This window comes from Monodelphis domestica, chromosome 3, assembly GCF_027887165.1.
Source record: "Monodelphis domestica isolate mMonDom1 chromosome 3, mMonDom1.pri, whole genome shotgun sequence".
NCBI classification, from domain to species: domain Eukaryota; kingdom Metazoa; phylum Chordata; class Mammalia; order Didelphimorphia; family Didelphidae; genus Monodelphis; species Monodelphis domestica.
In genome coordinates, this window is record NC_077229.1 from 221,685,644 (window position 1) to 221,705,900 (window position 20,257).

A 20,257-nucleotide genomic window follows, 5' to 3' on the forward strand; every position below is an offset into this window, starting at 1 on the left:
TGTCAGAGATTTGTCAAAATCTTTACTAAATACAGGTGGGAATGCAAGATATTTACAAAAGTGAAAAAATTCAAAGATATATACAGTTATATAAAGTTGAAATACATTTTACAATTTTTATGCTTTTTAAAAAAATTATGTTGGTACAATACAATGCACCAAAACTAAAATCCAAATTTTCATTTCCTTGCATTAATCTCATCCCAAACTTTTTTTTTATCTTTCAGTTTCTTTTAAAATATGAAGATCTGAATCAATAGTTAACTTAAGTAACCATAAACTGAAAGACCAGATAGGAAAAGACTGAAGACAAAAAGGTTAGATTTGTTTCACTTGTACATCTTCATTTAGGTAGGAATTAGTGATTAAGAACTTACACTAATGATAGCTGTGGGCCTCAGAATTATTTTTTAAAAAAAGATGTTGATTCTCCTTTTTTGTATGAAACAGAAGCTTAAAAGGGATTCTATAGAACATTTTTAAGAGATAAATATACTGATTCACAGGATAATTACCCCCTTGGGTAATCATTAACTTCTATGCAGGCTAAGTGAACATAGCCCAAATCAGTAACAAGCAAATCTCACTGACTTTGCTACTTTTCCTTTGATATGTTCACACTTTGTAATATAAAACTGCCTTCATAACTGATAAAATGGCATTACAATAGTTCACATTGATAACCCTTAGCCTTTTTAAGCTTTTTAACATTTACCAAGTACTTTCCTTCCAACTCTAAGTTAGATACACCTTTCCACCACCCACCACCATCCGGCATGCTCTGTGATGCAGGGATCCTGGCTTCTTGGCTGTTCCTCAAACAAGACACTGTCTCCACCTCCAGGCATTTTTCTGGCTGTCCTCCATGCCTGGAATGCTCTTTTTTCCTCATCTCTGCTTCCTGGCTTCATTCAAGTCTCACTCAAAATCCCACCTTTTACAAGAAGCCTTTCTCAATCCCTTGTATAGTGCCTTCCCTCTGTTAATTATTTCCTATTTATCTTGTGTATAATCTGTGCATAGTTCTTTGTATGTTGTCTTCCCCATTAAACTGTGAGCTCCTTGAGGACAGGGGCTTTTTTTTAAGCATTTATTTGTATCCCCATCACTTGGGACAGTGTCTGGCACACAGTCAGTGCTTAATAAAACTCCATTTTAAAGATGTTGAAACTGAGGCTCAGAGAGGCTCAGGACTAGATAAATCAAAGTTTGGGACTGAACCCAACCCTTTTGACTCCAAAATCATTACTCCATCATGCTTCTTCTCCTCCTTAAACATCTTGGAGTCTAGTTGAGCAATGATGCTCATGCAGAAAAAAAAAGCTCTCATTTCCCAATTCTAATTTCTTTTTTTTTAACCCTTACCTTCTATCTTAGTATCAATTCAAAAAAGAGAAAAGCAACAAGGGCTAGGCAAACAGAAATAAGGGGCTTGCTCAGTCACACAACTAGGAAGTATCTGAAGCCAAATTGGAACCCCAACTCCTCACAACAGATAGAGCAGAGGTGCTCTATTCTCTGTACTACTCGCTGCCTCTCCTAATTCTATAAATCTATAAAGAGACAGCACAAATCCTGTCCAGGGACTCTCCATTATAGCGATGCAAATAACTTACTATGGGAACTCCAAACTACAAGTTATCTCGGGGGTTAGAGCAGCTATCCCCTATGGAGTGCCCCATTTATTGCAGACTGACACCTCACATTTCTTTATCTCGATGGCTAATTGACAGTGATTTGGAGTGTCAGATAACTGTGAGCGCCCCCTGAAAGGTGAGTCAAGTATATTAAGACTGGATTGGCTAAGCTTTTAAAAGTAGTTCTTTACTTAAGGGTGTACTCCAAAATCAAGAATTCCAGTGAACTCCATGTACTCTTAGTGAACAATGCTACACAAATGTGGCAAAAGCATATTAAAAGGTTTTGGATTCGTTAGTATAGGAAAAGACATCTTTGCCTTACCTGTGCACAGCGCCACTCCTTAGGGTTATTTTCTCTGTGACCATTTCAAGTACAAGATCCCACTGATTCAAGGCTTTTCTGGGGATGAAGAGGCGTGATGCTGGACTTATCAGGTCTCCATTAGCGATCAAGCTAGAAAAATAAAGCTCTCGAGTCAAACAAATCAAAGGTACCATTTTCAAAAGAACCCAACCAAAATGTGAATTGAAGGAAAACCATGGAGGTAACTGGCTCCAATGCAAAATACACTAACTTACAAGATAGTACAGGGCTCCTGAAGTGGTTTCTTGAATCTTGCTGACACGTTGATCCTACTATGGATTACAGGTTTTACCTATAAAAATGCAGAGGAAGATGATATAAATCATTGAGTTTCTATGAGAAATTATTTTTAAGAGTCTGGAAAATACACAGAAACCTACAAAAGTAGCTTCCTCTGTCCTGTTGTGCATTCATGACCTTCGTTTTTCCTACCTGCTGATCAGACCTTCACCTACCAATATCTGATATCATGATCTCTGACTGCACTGACAGACAGGAAACAAAACACCACAACATCCCTTGAAACCCTATCAGGGCCACTTCTGACTTTTGATGGACTTTTTCTTTAAACCCTTATCTTCCATCTTAGAATCACTGTATTGGTTCTAAGGCAGAAGAGTGGTAAGGGCTAGGCAATGGGGGTTAAGTGACTTGCCCAGGGTCAGACAGCTGGGAAGTGTCTGAAGACAGATTTGAACCCAGGACCTCCCATCTCTGGGTCTGGCTCTCAATCCACTGAGCCACCCAGCTGCCCCCTAAACAGGGACTTTTAAAAATTAAAATGCTTGTTTTTGAAAGATAACATTTTAAGAGTGGACAATAGAACGTGAGTTCAGGTTCCCCCTCTAATACTACCTGTGTGACCATGGGCAATTCCCTAAAGTTATAGATAACTTGCCAATGGGCATCAGTAAAGGTTGTGATGAAATAAGAGGTCCAGTGCCACACCATCACCATCACTCTTCTACAAAAAAAAATGCTTATAGAAAGACAAAAACAAAAAATACACTGTATTTTAAATAATTCACTCTTGAAAAGGCTAGTAGTAAATAACCTGTAAATACTGATAATGTCTAAGGTGGCATTTGATCTCAGATCTTCTTGATTTCTAATCAGTAGATAAGTCATTAAATTAAATTGTGCAATTTTTAAAATTGTAACTTTGTATAATATTTTTCATAAAATATTGTGAATAAAAAATAAGAGGTTATAGTCTACTTCTAGTGCAAACTCTTGTTCTCTTTTACCAATACTAATAATGTTAGCCCTTAATACCTAAAGTCTACTTAACCTGCCATTCACAAAAATCACAGAATTACATCCTCCCAACAACATAGAAAAGAGGTCATCCATTCTCCACCTAATGTCTTTCAGTAATGGGGAACCCACTAGAAGTCTATTCTACTTCTATGGGATACTTTAAGACACTTCTTCTACATCATAGCTTCTACTCATTTTTTATCCATTAAAACATTGGTCTAATCCTTCTTTCACAAGATGATTTTCCAATAATTTCCCATCCCCACACCAAGTCTTATCTTCTTTAAGTCCAATACTTCAGCTAAACCTTATATGGCACAGTCTCCCAGTCTTCTCACTAGCCTGTTCACTTGAGATGTTCCACATTGTTACCTTCCTTCCCAAAATGAAGCACCAGAATGGAATCTTGTATGCCAGATGCCTTCAACTACCTTATTTTTTACTTTACTATTTATCTTCTTTCACATCAAACTAACTAATCTCCAGACACACTATCTCCTGAAAACAGTTCTAAGTTTCCTACATCTACAACTTTTCAAGAATTGCTCATCAGGACCACAGAATGCCATCCCCACTCAGATCCACCTAAACAGAATTATTTCCCTTTTCAAGGTTTTGTTTAAATTCTTCCAACATAAGCATCCCCTAACCACTCCAAAAGGAAATCAGAACTCCTTCTTTTAAATTCCTATAGCACTTATCTGGTCCACTCATTTGATACTTTTCTTGTACTGCCTTACATATATTTAGTCATTTCTTAATCTGTGCATGAATTATCTCCCCAACAAGACTGCAGATTTCTTGAGAGAAAGGTCATGTCTTATACAACTTTTTATTTCCACAGCAACAAACATATTATATTGTTCATACTAGGCACTCAATAAAGATTGGTTGATTGGTTAAAGAGATGGATGTGACATAGACACTTAGAAATCATTGCTCTATAATAATAACATATGAAGTAGAAGGGATAGGGAAGGGATATGCCAAGTTATTCAAGAAATAGACTCCAATGCTAATGCAGGAGAACTATAATTAAATCATAAACTGGTAGAGGGGACAAAATATCATATTTCTTTATTATGTTGTTGCAAAATGTCATGCAGATAGTAGTTGTTCAATAAATATTTGTTAAGAGAATAAAAGAAAATACACAGAACTGGTAAAATCCCCTTAAAGATTCAGCAAAGACTAAATCCTACTGACAGTTCAGTTTTAAATAAAAATAACTTCTTAGGATTATGTCATTTTGAACATTTTAGAGAAAAATTCACTGATAATAAAAAATGTTTTCCTCCTCTTTTGGGGCCAAGCCCTTCCAAATTAAGAAATCATTTGGTAGTACCTGAAGTAGTAGAAAAACTCCTAACTCTGACTTTGTGTAATTTTACTTGTCTGTATGGCAGCACTATTTTTGCTAATTGTTCTAAATATGTATATCTCATTTCCCTAATAAGACTACAAGTAATTTAATTGCAGGATCTCCATTCTATATTGTGTATCTCTTCCAATAATATACCTAGCATAGTACTGAGTACTATAGGTTCTCAATAAATGTTTATTGGGATTAAATGAAGGTAAAGACACTAAGGGAAAGGCATAACACAATTTGATGTTCTATTTGTTGAAGATGAACGTATAATGAATTAAAAATCAAAAACTACATATATATTAGAATAAGTTTATAGACTTTTTAAAAAATCAGAACATGTAAGCTTGTTGTTTTAGTTAATTAAAACTATTAAAATTTCAGATTTTGAGTACTATTTTTCTAATGTAGGATACCAAAAATAAGCTTTAAGAAGCCATAATTACCAATTGAGTTAGAAATGGTTTGCCTCAATATTTTATAGATATCTACTTCACTTAACTTTTATAAGATGGAATGACTAAATCCTTCAGTATTCTGATATAATTGAAAAATGAAACTGAAAAAACTCAAAGTAAATAAATGATTTAAGCTATTCAATGTGTCTTATTAAAATGAGATCTGCGTGAATTTTAAGTATTAAACTTATATTCACATCATGAAGGTACTTTGAGTTTTTATCAAATAAACTAACTCATTTCAAATCTTGGTTTAAATTGAGTATAGTTAGCATTTTAAATTAATTTAAAGCAGGACAAATTATCTGTATCTAAGTCATTTTCACCCCACACATGGGAGTAGCCTTTCCTGACTTCTCATAAGAGAAAGATAATCAGTCACTTAGCCCTAATTTAACCATTATATAGCTTTGGATAATAGGAATCACAATTAAAAGAATCAAGCTATGACTTTTTTAATTAGAAAATCTAAATATAAAGTTTCAATTATCTTTATTCCTTCCTTTCTTAGCCTAAACAAAATTATTTACTTTGACTTTGAAAGTACTGAAACTTCTAATACCAAGTGTACCAACACAATGAATGAATTAGTTAGCACTCACAATCTGAGTTGGGTGGGGTTTTTTTCCGTTTGTTGGGCTTATATGCTTTATCCATACTCCCAATCTTTGCTCCCTGCCCCCCATCCTTACCAACAGCATTTGTCCATTAGAAAGATAACTGCTGTAAGGGGTAAGGTATCCATGGGAAATAAGGGAAGTAAGTTAGGGATTGAATTCTTGATGATTGTATTAAATTATTTTTTAAAATACTGAGCTGTTATCTCCTCTCATTTATTATGTTGGTTAGGAAATCCTTTTTAAATGGAAGAAAAATACATTAATTTCTTGATTCAACTCTGGTTTACAGTATGTGAGCCCAGTGAGCTGGACTAATGTGGATAAGTTGAATAAGTAGCAAGAGGAGAGTTTAGGTGGATCAGTGAGATAGATAGCCTGTGGGAAGTCCTGGATTCAAATTTGGCCTCAGATACTCAAATCCTTCCTAGCTATGTGCATCTAGGCAAGTCCTTTAATTCCAATTGCCTAACTCTTACTGATTTTCTACCTTGTAACCAATATTTTGTTTTAATTCTAAGACAGAAGGTAAGAGTTTTTAAAAGAAGTATCAAGGAGTTAAGGAAGGTCTCTTTTACCTCTTCACTAATCAAGAGGGAAAGGACCTGGTACATTGACTAAATAGCCACTATCATTTTTAAATTATTTAATTATTTTAATTATTAAAAATCCATGGTACACAGTCAGATATCTTGTAAATTCATGCTATTAGCCATAAGGTGTATTAGGAGAAGGACTGTAGCACCAATCAGTGCAAAAAGAAAGCCATTAATGAAAAAATCCAAAGAGCAAATCAGTATTGATGAACTGTTGAACAGTTGGAGGAGTAAGTCAAGGTTCAGAGCTGACCTCACAAGGAAAATTCCAGGAGCATACTCTGAAGGAAAATTTATAGAATAATTTGTATTCTAGTAATGGAAAGGAAGAAGGAAGCCCAGAGGGACTAATTGCCAATTCCATAGTTGACCTCACCTTTTAAAAAAGGAGACTAGAATTGAGGTGAATATAAACAAAGTATATGATTATTGGTAGCAATCTAACCCACCCCATCCCTTGGTATTTCTGTTCCTTATTTCAAAAATTATATCTGATAAAACTCTTAAACTACAAAATTCTACCCATTCCTCCTAGTGCCTTAAGCATAGAGACAGAGAAAAGGGGTTCTCTGAGAAGGATTGGCAGGGCCTCATAAGATCTCCAACACAAACAAAAAGGCAAATGAAATCCATAAGGTAGTATCACAAAATGCCTTAAGACAGTAGTCATTGCTTTTAACATGATAACATTTGAAAGGTTTTCTGGTTTGATTTAGTTACTTCAAGGCAGGGCCTATGCAGGGATTTGGGGTGCACTCCACATAGTTTTGGACATGGCTTTTCTGGCTGATCTGTCAATTTCACACCCAGCTTATGACTATTTTCATTGGTTGTTATATTGAGCTAGTGACTACTCTGGTGGGTCAAGAATCTTGAGATTTTAACCAATTGCTCTAAAGTAATTTATTTGAAAACAATATAAGAACTAAAAGAACAACATAAAAGTCTTCAACACAAGTCACTACTCAAGAATATAAGAGCTAGGTCAGTTAGTCTAATTCTCTGATTTTTAGATGAAGAAAATTGAAATTAAGTCACTAGCCAAAGTCACACAGGCACAGTTAAGTTAGTGACAAGTGAGACTAAGACCCAGGTCTCCTGATTCCCAATTCAAAGTTTTTCCCATATATTTCCAATTGTTTTTTCACAATCTGACAGCATCAAGAGTAATTCCATTCCCGGTACACTAATCAGAATGATGGAATAATATAGAGGGAAGTGAGACAAAAATCATGTAGCCCCATCACTACTTAAAGGAAGAACCTCCTCTAAAATACAAGTGCCAAGGGCCCTTTGCAAAAAACTTTTTAAAGTCTTCTCAAAGAACCTTTTTTTGTCTTTTGTCAGTTGGAATATTAGACATAGGCTTGTGAAGCCACAGATTAATTAGGGAGGAAGGCATGAATTTTGTTGTTCAAGAATCTAAACTCTTCGTGAAAACTTTCATTGATAGGTATCCCACTACCTCATAAAATAGCCTAATTTGGTAATAATAACAATGTTATAAACACAACCTTTGGTAGTGACTTTCAGGAATCGTACACAAAATTAGAAGTGACAATTGTTTTTTAAAAATATTCCATTAACCTTAAAGGTTTTCTAATGAATCAGAAACAAAAGTAAAATACTATCAGTTTTTATACAGATGAAGAAATAAGCAGAGAGAAGTTGGAGATGGAGATGGTTTCTATCAGCACCATGGTGACCAAGCACATCTCTAGTTAACTAAATACTATTCTATTCAGTCTACATTTGGAACTAGCCAACACAACAGAAAGTACTTGGATGCACACAGGAAGAACTCAAATAAAACTTTCTCTGGGCTAGGATCCAACTAGACAATAGGGACTGGCAAGAAGCCTTTGTCCATTTTCAAAGGAACTCAATTCAAAAAGTATTTATTTGAGCACCTAGTAGTTACTGTGTTATGGGGCAGGAATACAAAGATAAAATCTAAGCAGTTCCTGCCCTCATCAAGCTTATATTCTACTATAAAGGAATAATATATTGACTTGCATAACAGATAATACTCAAATCATTATGCTACTGAAATCAATAGGATGTGACATGGTGAATTTGAGTTGTCTCTAGGATGATGGAATAATATAGAGATGGAATGATATGTTTGGCATGGACAATAGATGATGAGGACCAGCACAGAGCCTTTAGAGAGTGTAACATGGTCAATGATGCAGTAAAGAAGATGGAAAGATGTCAGATAGGTAGGAAAAGAGTAACGTCATAAAAAACTCAAAGAGAAAGGAGCATCAGTTTAGAACGAGTATCAGGTGTGAAGCACAGAGGTCAAGAAGGATTAGGATAGAGAAAATGCATTCATATTTGGCAATTAAAATATCTACAGCAACAATAATAGGGCAGTTTCCATTGAGGTTCTAAGTCAGACTACAAACTGCTGACAACTGAGGAAGAGGAAAATATAGACAGCTTTTTCTAGGAACTTGGCTAAGAAAGGAAGGAAAGATTGGGTCTGTAGCTTGAAAGGATGGTAGCATGTATTGAAGATAGTTTTTGTTTTAAAGGAGGATACTCAGACATGTTTGCAGAAAGGGAAGGAAGGGATGATTGGGATAGGGAAAGTTTGAAGATTTATAGGGATAGAATCTCATAATTTGCAATGGCTTGGCTCCTATCACAATTTTGTGCAAGATTCTCAAACCTTGAAAATATATTGCAAGCATGCAGAATAAATAAATCATTTTACTATGTAAATTCTTTTTTAAGTTCAATATTTAGAATAAAATGGCATCATTATTTGGTTGGTTGTAATTTCCTATATGGAGCAGCAAAATGGCACAGTGGATAGAATACCAAACCTGAAGTCAGGAATAACTGAGTTCAAATCTAGCCTCAGTCACTTCCTAAATGTGTGACTCTGGGCAAGTCACTTAATCCTGTTTTCCCTAAGTTTCCTCATCTATAAAATGAGCTAGAAAAGGAAATGGCAAACTTCTCCAGTATCTTTTCCAAGAAAACTCCAAATGGGGTTGTAAAGAGTCAGACATGACTAAAAAATAACTCAACAACAAAAATTCCCCATGGGTAACAGTTATGAGTATAAATAACAGCTTTTATATTTAATATGCTAAAAGTGGACACAGGTACTTACATGTGCTATTTCATTCATGCAGTAAAATTGGCCTGTTGGATATCTTGACCAAATAAAAAATATTAAGAGATTGTAGCAGGTATTAAATCTTAATGATAATAGCTAGCATTTATATAAGGTTCACAAAGCAATTTACATGTTATCTCATTTGATCCTCCCTACAACCTTGAAAGGTAGCTGCTATGATAATCCCCATTTTACAGGAGAGGAAATTAAGGTACAGAAAGATTAAGTGACTTGCATAGGGTTACACAGCTACTAAGTTTCTGAGACAATCTTGAGTTTTTCCTACTATGAAATCCAAACTTGAGTTTTCCTGACTAACAAGTCCAGCCCTCTCAAGCATAAATGCAAGATCCAAAAATGATTTACCCAACCAGAAAAACTGGAAACCTGTAAGGGAGTCAAAAAATGGCCAATATTCTCTGAAACAAATTCTCTTTATTATATGATTCTGATATTTACAGTGATGCCACTGAGTCATAACAAAAAGTTTATTATTATTTACTATTTAGGGTGAATATACTATTTTTAAAAAGTTAGAGTAGTTCCTAATATATTTTGTGTCTAAGAATTTATCAGAAAAATCAAAAACACCAGAACCTTGAAGGTAATAGATAAATATGTGGTGAGTGTAAGCAGATTTTGTGGATGATATGTAAAAAATGGAATAAAAGAGACCTTCTTTGCTGTGTTTAATCTGAAAAGAAGGGTGGGACAGTCTTGTATTGAATGGGGAATAGAGAACCCTAATGCCAAGGTGATAGTCATGTGTTTATGTTCCCTTCCATGCCTGGGACATTGCATCAGCCCTCTGGAAGGGTCCCTTACTAGGGAAGGGTCTCTAGTATCATCAGTGATTCCTCCATGAAGTGTTTAAGAAAACATGAAGAAAATTTGTATAGAATAAGAAGTCAGGGAGGGATATGGATCTACACCAGATGCAAGAGTATACATTGTGGTGAGATCATAGAATCATCAATTTTTTTTTTACAAAAGAGTTAAAAAAATGTAAATGTTGATGCTGAAAAGTGTAGTTATTAACTATCTGTAATCACTGAGAATTCACAATTGCTAAATTATATATGTCCTATTGTTACTTTGATCCACACATCAAAAATGTTTCTTCTACTTTCTTCCACATAAAAATCAAAATCATCTATATCTTCTCATCCAAGGAAATCCTTAAAGATCTGCTAAACTTCTACTTGATCAGCTGTTTTCATCTTGAACTACTATTAATGTTTCATAACCCAAGTTCCTGGCAAGACTACCTTTTTTCTGTTTAAGAACTATAATTAAATAGAATAAAATGATCAAGACCTAAAATTTAAGCTAATATGGTAGGAAGAAAAGTTCTACTAGATGCCTGTTTTTAAACCTGTTGAACACGACTGCAAGGATGATTAATTCTTGAATATGCACTCTAGTATTTCCTGCACTTAGCAGAGAGGAGGGGGGAATTTATTTAAAGACAGACCAGCCAATCTGCACTGACTGAATTTTGATTCTGAGAAACATTTTGCTGGCAGAAATACCCAACTTTTATGTTACCCAGATTAGTTAATGTATTGTTCAGAAGATCATATATTTAGAGCTAGAAGGAACCTTAAAGGTCACTGAGTTCAGCACCCTCATTTTACAGATGAGGAACCTGGGACCTAGTGAAGTTAATTGACTTGCCTAAGAATCACAAAGTTAGTAAGTATTTGAGGTCAGATTTTTAACCTAGCTCTTCATGATTCCAAGTCCAAAGCTCTTTCCACCATGCCATTCTGTCTCTCAACAGAGAAATGATCTAGAAACAATAAAAATAATTATATCTTTGTATCTATGTAAGACTTTTCTTGTTAATTATCTGTAATATGTAATAAGTTAGCCAAATTTGATAAATTTTTAAGATTGTTAATTATTGTCATTTTCCATGGTTGTTTCAATATCATGTATTGGACTTTCAAATTCTATGGATCCCTAAATGAACTCCTAATTCTAAATAAACCCATAAAAATTCTAAAAATTCAGAAAAAGTTTCACAAAAATAATGGCAGTCTGATCCCAGACTATGGGAGTATTAAGTACTAAACCTCAAGTACTTTGACCAAAGCACATTTATGAATATTGCCATTTCATACACATTTTCCACTCAAATTAAGTTGAAGACCTAATGAAAGACACTTCTAATTATAAAGAAAAAGCTGTTTAGACCATACCCAGGAGGGTCCAATTAATTAGTTGTTTCTATGGGCTGATGAAACCACTCATTTCTATCTAAGGTTCTCAATAGGCTGCTGTGTTGTTCTACATAGCCCAGGCCCTTTGTCCCAGGGGAAAGGATTCATACCTGTCAGTCTGGCTTTTATCATCTGTTATTCAAAAGCTTATATTTCTGCCAATAATAGATACTATACAATCAGGTTGGAAGTTTGCCTTTTGTACTCTCTAAACAAAGAGCTATTAATATTTCTGGCAGTCTTCTCTACTCCAGCAGGAAAACAATCCTGATCAGTTCTTAAATGAGCAAATCATGAGGGAAAATTGGCTGTTAGCCGCTTAGCAAGAAAAAAAAAGTGATCTCTTTTCAGCTTAAATGTGGCATAGATTTACCCTACTCTTCCCCTTCCAAAGAATGTGTGAATGATTTATCCAAGCACTAGAATATCTAACTGAAGATGAGAGTCACCACATTACCCGTCAATGTCATCATAGATTATTTGTAAAAGAGCCAAAACTTTCTCACAACTCACAGGTGTTTGTGATATTTTACAAAAAAAAAAGTCTTTTGGAATTACCAGCAAACACATTGAGGTCTACCACCTGATGACTCAAATCATTACCAGACAATTCAATTTCCCCTTCACTACAGTTGAAATTGTATTAATTTTTATTTGGGTGTGCTAAAAAAATCTGAATGTATAATATTAAACACACTCATTTTAAATAATGGGTAATTGTTTCCAAAGAGTACTTTTATCTTCTAAAAAAACTAAAAACATTTGAACTCTAGTTAATACATTCACAAATCAGTCTGCAGGGGGTATCCCAAAGCTATGCTGTCCAGAAGAGGATGACCCCTGTGCAGTTAAAAAAATTATACATTAACCCAAGTGAATTCTTAACAAATTCAAGTAAAATTGGGGGACTGCCACTGAGTTCTGGTATGAAGTTGTTGGGATTAGGTCTATTATCCTTAACCTTAAACCACTGAATTCTTTTTCCTAAAAAAGTAATTTTCCTAATTACCTAATTCATAAGTTTGTAGGATTTAGTGGTAAGAGAGACAAATAAATACCTTATAAATTATCTAATCCAACTCCTTGACTTTATAGATGAGGAAACCAAAGCTTGGGTTAGGTTCAAAACTTGCCAATACATGTTAAAAAAAAAAAACAGCTGAGCCAAGATTGGACTTCTCACTCCAAATCCAAGGCTTTGTCAGCTACAGCATACTAAAGAATGGAACACAGCATTTTCTTGAAAAAATATAAAAACGTACATATTGAATAACACAGACTGAAAATAAAATGTGCTAATTAGGCAAGGAGAAGTTTAAAATGAGTTAAAGTTAATTTTGCAATGCAACTGAAATAAGTAATTTGAGACACTTCTCTCTCTACAAAATATCCCCTTCTTCTTCCAGATATCTTTTGGGTCTTGCATCATTTTCATTTCCTTTGCATCTGACTCTTTACAATCAAACTGGCCTGTTCCTTAATTTCCATACCTCCCAGGCTACCTCCTGCTCTGATCACCCGATTGGGCAGACATTCCCTACTCACCTCAAAATGACAAAATCTTGTGCTTCTTTCAAAATATGGCTCAGACGCCAGCTTCTATAGGAGGTCTTTCCTAATTCTGTCCTCTTCTCTCCAGAAATTATTTGTGTATACCTGTAGGAGGTAAGCTCCCTGAGCAGAAAGATGATTTCATTTTTGTTCCTGTTACCATGGTGTTTTGCACTATAATAGGGTAGCTAGATAGCCCAGTGGATATTCAAGCCTAGAGTCAAGAAGACCAGAGTTCAAACCCGGCCTCAGTCAGGCACATACTTACTTATCTGTGTGACTCTGGGCAAGCCACTTAACCCTTTTTGCCTCAGTTTCCACATCTGTCAAATGACTTGTAGAGGGAAATGGCAAGCTCCTCTAATATCTTTGCCAAGAGAACCCTAAATATGGTCATGAAGAGTCAGGCACAACTGAAATGACTGAACAACAAATTAAGCGAATGAAGTTGATCTTTAGCATTTTCTCCCTAACAAACTCCTTCCAGAGCCACCTCTTCTGCATTCATTCAATCCTAGATATTTATACTGTGCCCCACTTCAGCATTCTCTCCGCTAGCTGTCAACTAAGGGATTTGATGATCAGGTTTACCAACTCCCAGAAATATTTGCACTATAAAAATGTGCCTGCTGAAAACAAACACATATAGATCTAAAGGAATGAAACTCTAATGGTAGAATGTCAGGAAGAGAACTGATTTATTTTAACAAAGCTCTCTATCTAAGACCCCCTTAAATCTAGATTCCTACCACCTCTTTGTAAGGTTAGACATGCTGACAGATTCTCACCAAACAATTAACCTGACTCAATTCACTTTAGTCTCTGAGGCATGCTAAAATCATAGCCTTCAGATATTTAGAGGCAAGAAAGGTGGTACAATTTATAAATGAACTACTGGATTCTCATGTCCATAATCACCATTTACATGATAGATCACCCAGTTGACTCAATTTCTAAATCAGTCAAAGAGGAATGATATAAATCTCCTTCAGAATCTCACAAAGTCATGATGAAAAGATCTGAAGTGAACATTTTGAAATAAAAAAAAGAAATGTCCTAAATAAACATTATATTTAAAATCATATCAAGTTTAAAGACAAGCTACATGTATACATATATCTGCATACATATATAAGTATAACAAAGTTTAAGCAAATAAATTTGAAATAATTAGTCCCAAACAAAAATGTTTTTAATAAATTAAGCTATGAAAAGTATTGCTTTATAGCTATGAGAAATAATTATTCCATTATTAATACAATTGTTGAGTGCTTATTTTTATACCAAGAAATACATTCCACATTATTTAGAATGACATATAACACATGTCAAACAAGATTCAACACAGGTACTCACATTTTCCTCTGATAACTGTTAGCAAAACAAAATAACATTTTTATCAGCTAAGTCAATTACATGTTCAGTAAATTAATCTCTAACACAATCAGTTTCAATGTCTTACAGAATACCATAACAACAAATATAAATGCTATACAGAAAATACAATTAATTACATTTGTATTAATAGAGTTACTAACTAAAGTAATGAGTAAGTCCTGCGAGATGGAGGCGTTTAAACATGACTGATGGATTTTACTGTTCATGAAAGTAATAGACTAATGATGTCACTGGTTTGTGTTGTCCTGAATGGACATTGTGAAGAAAGCAGTGACTTAGTAATAGACATTCATTTTGGTGTTTAGCTTTACAACAAAGACTCTTCATAGGACTTTTGATTCAAGAAGGCACATAATAAGCACCATTGTGGAAAAAAAAAGAGTCAGACTACATAATTTAAATCAAGATCGAAACATATTTATTTAAGAGCATATATATTTAACATATTTAATAGCCAGGGAAAACTTTCAGAGTCATACTCATAAGTTGTCCTCTTCTAACTGATACAACTGAAGTACTGATAAGTTTTGTGAAGTTTTGTTTACCTCCCCTGTTTCCCTCTCCTCTGTTAGAACAAAGAAGCAAAAGTCTGGAATTTTTCCAGCTTGGCTTCTCAAAAGTACTCACCAAAGATTGAGGCTGCCACTTATAATGGGACAATTAGGGTTCTAGCCTAGGGTCTATTAATTATTTTTTGTTCATATTTGAGAAACTAGGGAATTAAGAGAAGAAATGTGAAGAAGAGAACTTTAGGTGCACTATAATCGTCATAATAATGATCTTTTTTTTAAACTAGAACTAGAATCTGCAGCAAGTTTTAGAAGTCAAACAACCAGAAGTCAATGAAAGAATGGCTGAGGGGGAGGGGTGAATTCCAAATAAAAAATTATCCCAGTTACAGTTAGGGATAGAAAACTACTTTAAAACCCTGAAAAGAGAGTCCCATTTCTGTGCTTGTTGTACAGGCAATCAAAAATTATGTGTGTACTCCAGTCAACAAGAATTTATTAAATGCCTACTATGTGCTAATCATTGTCCTATGTGTTTAGGACAGAGAAACAAAAATGAAATAGCCCCAACCCTCAAGAAGCATATATATTTTATGGCAGACAGGGGAACAAATGCATAGATAAGTAAATATAAAATATATTCTTGCTGAATGAGAAAGCAAAAAAGGGCCAAGGAACACTTCTATATGATCTGATGTATCAGAGAAGATAAAGTGTTTCCTGGCAAGATGTAAGAAAAGATTTAAGCTGAAAAGAAAGCAGAAGACTACTCCCTGACCCCAGGAAGACACATGTCCTGGCAATAGGTAACTCTTCTAGACTAAAGGCTGGAAAGCAGTCATATGTTAACCTGACAAAAACTGGTAGGCCTTGATGTCTTCCCTGGGGTACGTATTCAGATATGACAGAGAGCCTCCTAGGACTTGTCAAACCTGAGAAATGCTACCTTGTTCTTGTTATTCAAGTGGGAGCTAATTATAATGCCATAAGGAATTTAGAAAAAATCTTTAGGGATTATGAAAGACTTGTACAGAAAAAGACTTAGAATTGAAGGAAGCATGGGCACCTGTAGCTTCATCTCTGTTACAAATAGGAAGTAGGATCTTTAGAAAAGAAAGGAGGAATATTCAAAATGAAAATACTTGATTAAAAGGTGACATGAATAGGACCTGCTTTCCGAATAATGGAGTAAGATATAGGAAGATGAGCAAGGTACAGAATATGCATATTTACATATACAATGCCACAAAAACGTTTTCCTGTATATTGACTGATTTGCTTAAGAGGCCTCTAAAATAAAAATAGTAGAAAGAAAAATGCCCAGATAGATATAGATAAGAAACATACTCGGAGATTTGAGGTGGAGAAAAGCAATGTTTGTGTTCAATAATTGAAAGAAATTGAGAGGGACGAGAGTTAGAAAACAATATAATCTCAGGTTCAAATAACTATCTATACATCTATGTGTGAGAATCTGAGAAATAAAGTGGATTAGAGATCTTAAGGAGATAAAAATGACTTCACAAATATCCCTGAGGCTGAGTAAGAATTCATGTTGGGAATATAGCAAGAGCAGGTAACTTTTTCAAATGGAAGGAAATCCACTAATCTTTGAGGGAAGGGAAAGGGGAAGAAAAATGATGGAGAACATTTGAATGAGAATCAAGAGAAGCAGCAAAATTGTGCTGGAAAAATACTATAGGCTACTAGATCAAGTGGAGAAAATGGATGCTGAGTTCTTATTGAAGAAACATTGACATAAAAAGTTGATATGAATTCAAAATATAACCGTGAAGGGGAATATTTCAACTAAATGTCATCTCAAAGACTGTCTCAAACGCAAACAGAGCAGCTAATATACTCTTGACTCTCCTAATAATTTTATCTTTCAGGAAATAGATCTTCTGGTGGCAAAGAATAGGAAACTGAGGAAATGTCCATCAATTGGGAGGAGACTGAGTAAACTGTGGTATATGATGGTGATGAAATACTACTGTATTATAAGAAATGATGAACAGGGTGGTTTCAGACAGAGCTAGAAAGAATTGATGCAGAGTAAAATAAGCAGAATCAGGAGAACATTATACACAGTAACAGCAATACTGTGAGATGACCATCTATGAAAGATTTAGCCACTCTTAGCAGCACAAGGATCCAGGACAATTCTGAGGGACTTATGACAAAGCATGCTATTCACCTCTAGAGAAAGAACTATTGGAGTCAGAATGCAGACAAAGTGTACTATTTTTCATTTTAGTTTATTTGAGTTTTTATTTTGGGGTTTTGCACTTACATGAGTATTCTCTTAAAACAATGAACAATATGGAAATAGGTTTTTCATGATAATACATATATAGCCCAGAAAAAAATTGCTTATCATCTCTGGGAAAGGGAAGGTAAGTAAAGGAGGAAGATAATTGGGATTTTATAACTTTATAAAAAGTATGTTGAAAATTGTCATTACATGTAATTAATAAAATAAAATATCTCAAGAAAAGGAAAAGAAAGAAAAGGAAAAAGGAAAGGAAAGGAAAGGAAAGGAAAGGAAAGGAAAGGAAAGGAAAGGAAAGGAAAGGAAAGGAAAGGAAAGGAAAGGAAAGGAAAGGAAAGGAAAGGAAAGGAAAGGAAAGGAAAGGAAAGGAAAGGAAAGGAAAGGAAAGGAAAGGAAAGGAAAGGAAAGGAAAGGAAAGGAAAGGAAAGGAAAGGGGAAGTGGATCTTTTTCTTATTCTTACCAATGAGAACTCCCTGGTGAAATGAAATCCTAAGAAATGGAAATCTTGAGAAAAACTGGCCATATTGTATCTCCTGAGAGACAGTAACTTGTTTTGCCTTTGTAGCTTCTTCTCTTGGTTCTCATTCAAATGCTCGCCCCCATGTTTCCTACCCACACCTCCCCAAAGATTGATGGGTTTCCCTCCATTTTACATTTTAACAAGGTATCTATCTGCTGTTGCTGTATTATAACCTCCTTGAGGGCAAAGACTATTTTGTTTTTCATCTTTATTGCATAAAAAAGCACTTAATAAATATGCCATTGATCAGTAGTATGACAGGTACCCTTCACCTCAAGAGAACTGATTTAAAGGGTTCAAAGATAGAACAGGTGAGCTCTTACAACCTTAATCTTTGAGACTAGAATCAGTTCAAGGGTAATGGTAAAAAGCACTCAAATGTAATATTCTGGCATTAAAGTTGCTATACACAAAAACCTATCAACAAATTCAGTTTTAAGAAGGTCAGGGACTAGGACCTGTGATTTCATTGGTATATGGACCACCTGGATAAGGAAGCTCCTTTTGCTATTACAGGCCATCTTCTCCAAAATTTTTAAAAAGGTTAAAGAAAGTTAATACTTCAACCTATAGAACAAGAAGCTTTGACACTGATTCCTGGTAAAATTATAGAAGTAATTACAAAAAGAATGGTTTGAGAGTGGACACTCAGTCCTGGAGTCAGGAGGATCTGAATTCAAATCACTTCAAAGTTATGTGACTCTGGCAGAAAGATCATTTAGCCCCAAACTGTCCAGCCCTTATTGCTCTTCTGCCTTAGAATCAATACTTAATATCAATTCTAGGACAGAAGGTACAATTTTTTTTAAAGGTTAGGATGCCAGACTTCCTTATTGATAGGGTTACTAACTACCATTTGAGGAGAATGCTATGGACAAAGTAGGGCATATTTACGTGTGTGTGTGTGTGTGTGTGTGTGTGTGTGTGTGTGTGTGTGTGTGTGTGTGTGTGTGTGTGTAGACTGCTGGGGCTGGAGTCAGAAAAGAATTATCTTCCTGAGTTCAAATCCAGACTCAGACATGAGTCATGTAACCTTGGGTAAGTCACTTCACCCTGTTTGTCTCAGTTTCCTCATCTGTGAAATGAGCTGGAGAAGGAAAAAGAAAACCACTACAATATCTTTACCAAAATAATACCCAAACAGGATCATGAAGAGTCAAACACAATTGAAAAAAAAACCAAACCACACAAAAAAATGGGCAAAGTATCTGGCAAAGTATATTTCAAGTATCACTAAGAAGTTGTTTGGCTCCCTAGCAACCTAGAGCGCTTTCCCTACTTGAGAAACCTTAACCTCAAAGCATTACTATACATCTAGAAGACATCCTTGAAGTAAGGTGGATGAAGGACCACAGGAGAGAGAAAGGGAGTTTTAAATTCTTTTGTTTTGTATTTTTTGTAATGTTAATTCAAGCTATTCTTTATTCCATGTCTTCTTAGACTGGGTGCTTACCTGGAAACTGAAAATCCTCTTACTTTTTAATTATAACGACCTAAAAACAAGCCAAATTTTCATGTCCCAAAGTGAACTCAGATTGATATATGATTCAAAAAATGTAATTTCCAAGAGAACTCACAATATTGAAGAGATTACTCTTTTAGACTCAGAACTACAGTTCTGGGATAGAGATTACATGGACAGATTTTTAGGAATCTGTCCTATAAATTAATATATATCTGGAGTTTTGTTCTGCTTCTTTTTCTCCAAATACCTTCCCCATAAAGAGTGTAAGGCTGGATAAAATGTGTTCCTATAGTTAAATTGGACCAGAGATAAATAAAAGAGCCAGATTACCTATTTCCATTTGCACTATATCATGAAGGGTCATCAGGTATGCCATCTTAAGATACTAAATATTTTTTCCTTTCCAAATTCCCCACTATATTTCTACTTAGAAATTCCATAATTTCTTAATTTACAAACTGAAGAGCTATGCCATGTAAAAACTACTTTTACTAGGAATCTAAGGCTTCTTTCTGTTCAAATCCCCCAGGATCCCAAACCTCCAGGAGCTGAAAAAGTCCAGGGAGGGGTACAGAAAGGATGCATTCCTCTCTCCACCCCAGGATCATGGGGCTGCTGACTGTATGAATTATTTTGTGTTCCCTTCCTTTAGGGGGCAATCTTGTGAACTTAAAAGGTAGATCTCCAAGCAAGGACAGTCTCACCCGCCAGAATGGTTGGAGCTACAGTAGCAGCAAGAACACAAGAGCACCCTAAAATTTAGCAAAACTGATGAAACATGGCCACAATATTGGAGGTATTATGGAATAATAGGCACATTAATATAGTGTTAATGGGGCTGTGAAATGGTACAAGAGGCAGCTAGGTGGGGCGCTGGAT

The 20,257-nt window shown here is 35.1% G+C and overlaps 1 protein-coding gene across 9 annotated transcripts in view; it reads right to left on the minus strand.

Annotated features, from left to right (window-relative positions):
- Positions 1-20,257, minus strand: part of DCDC2 (doublecortin domain containing 2) — a 211,166-nt gene that overhangs the window by 138,757 nt on the left and 52,152 nt on the right. For 7 of the 9 annotated variants that reach the window (XM_001366714.5, XM_056823503.1, XM_056823504.1 and 4 more), the window contains exons 4-5: positions 2,220-2,296; positions 1,963-2,094 (exon numbers count right to left, since the gene is read on the minus strand). In XM_001366714.5, coding sequence (XP_001366751.1) covers positions 1,963-2,094; positions 2,220-2,296 — 209 coding nt within the window. Of the gene's footprint in view, positions 1-1,962; positions 2,095-2,219; positions 2,297-14,727; positions 14,842-20,257 lie in introns of those variants that run through there. The other 2 variants (XM_056823506.1, XM_056823505.1) reach the window with 2 other exon arrangements.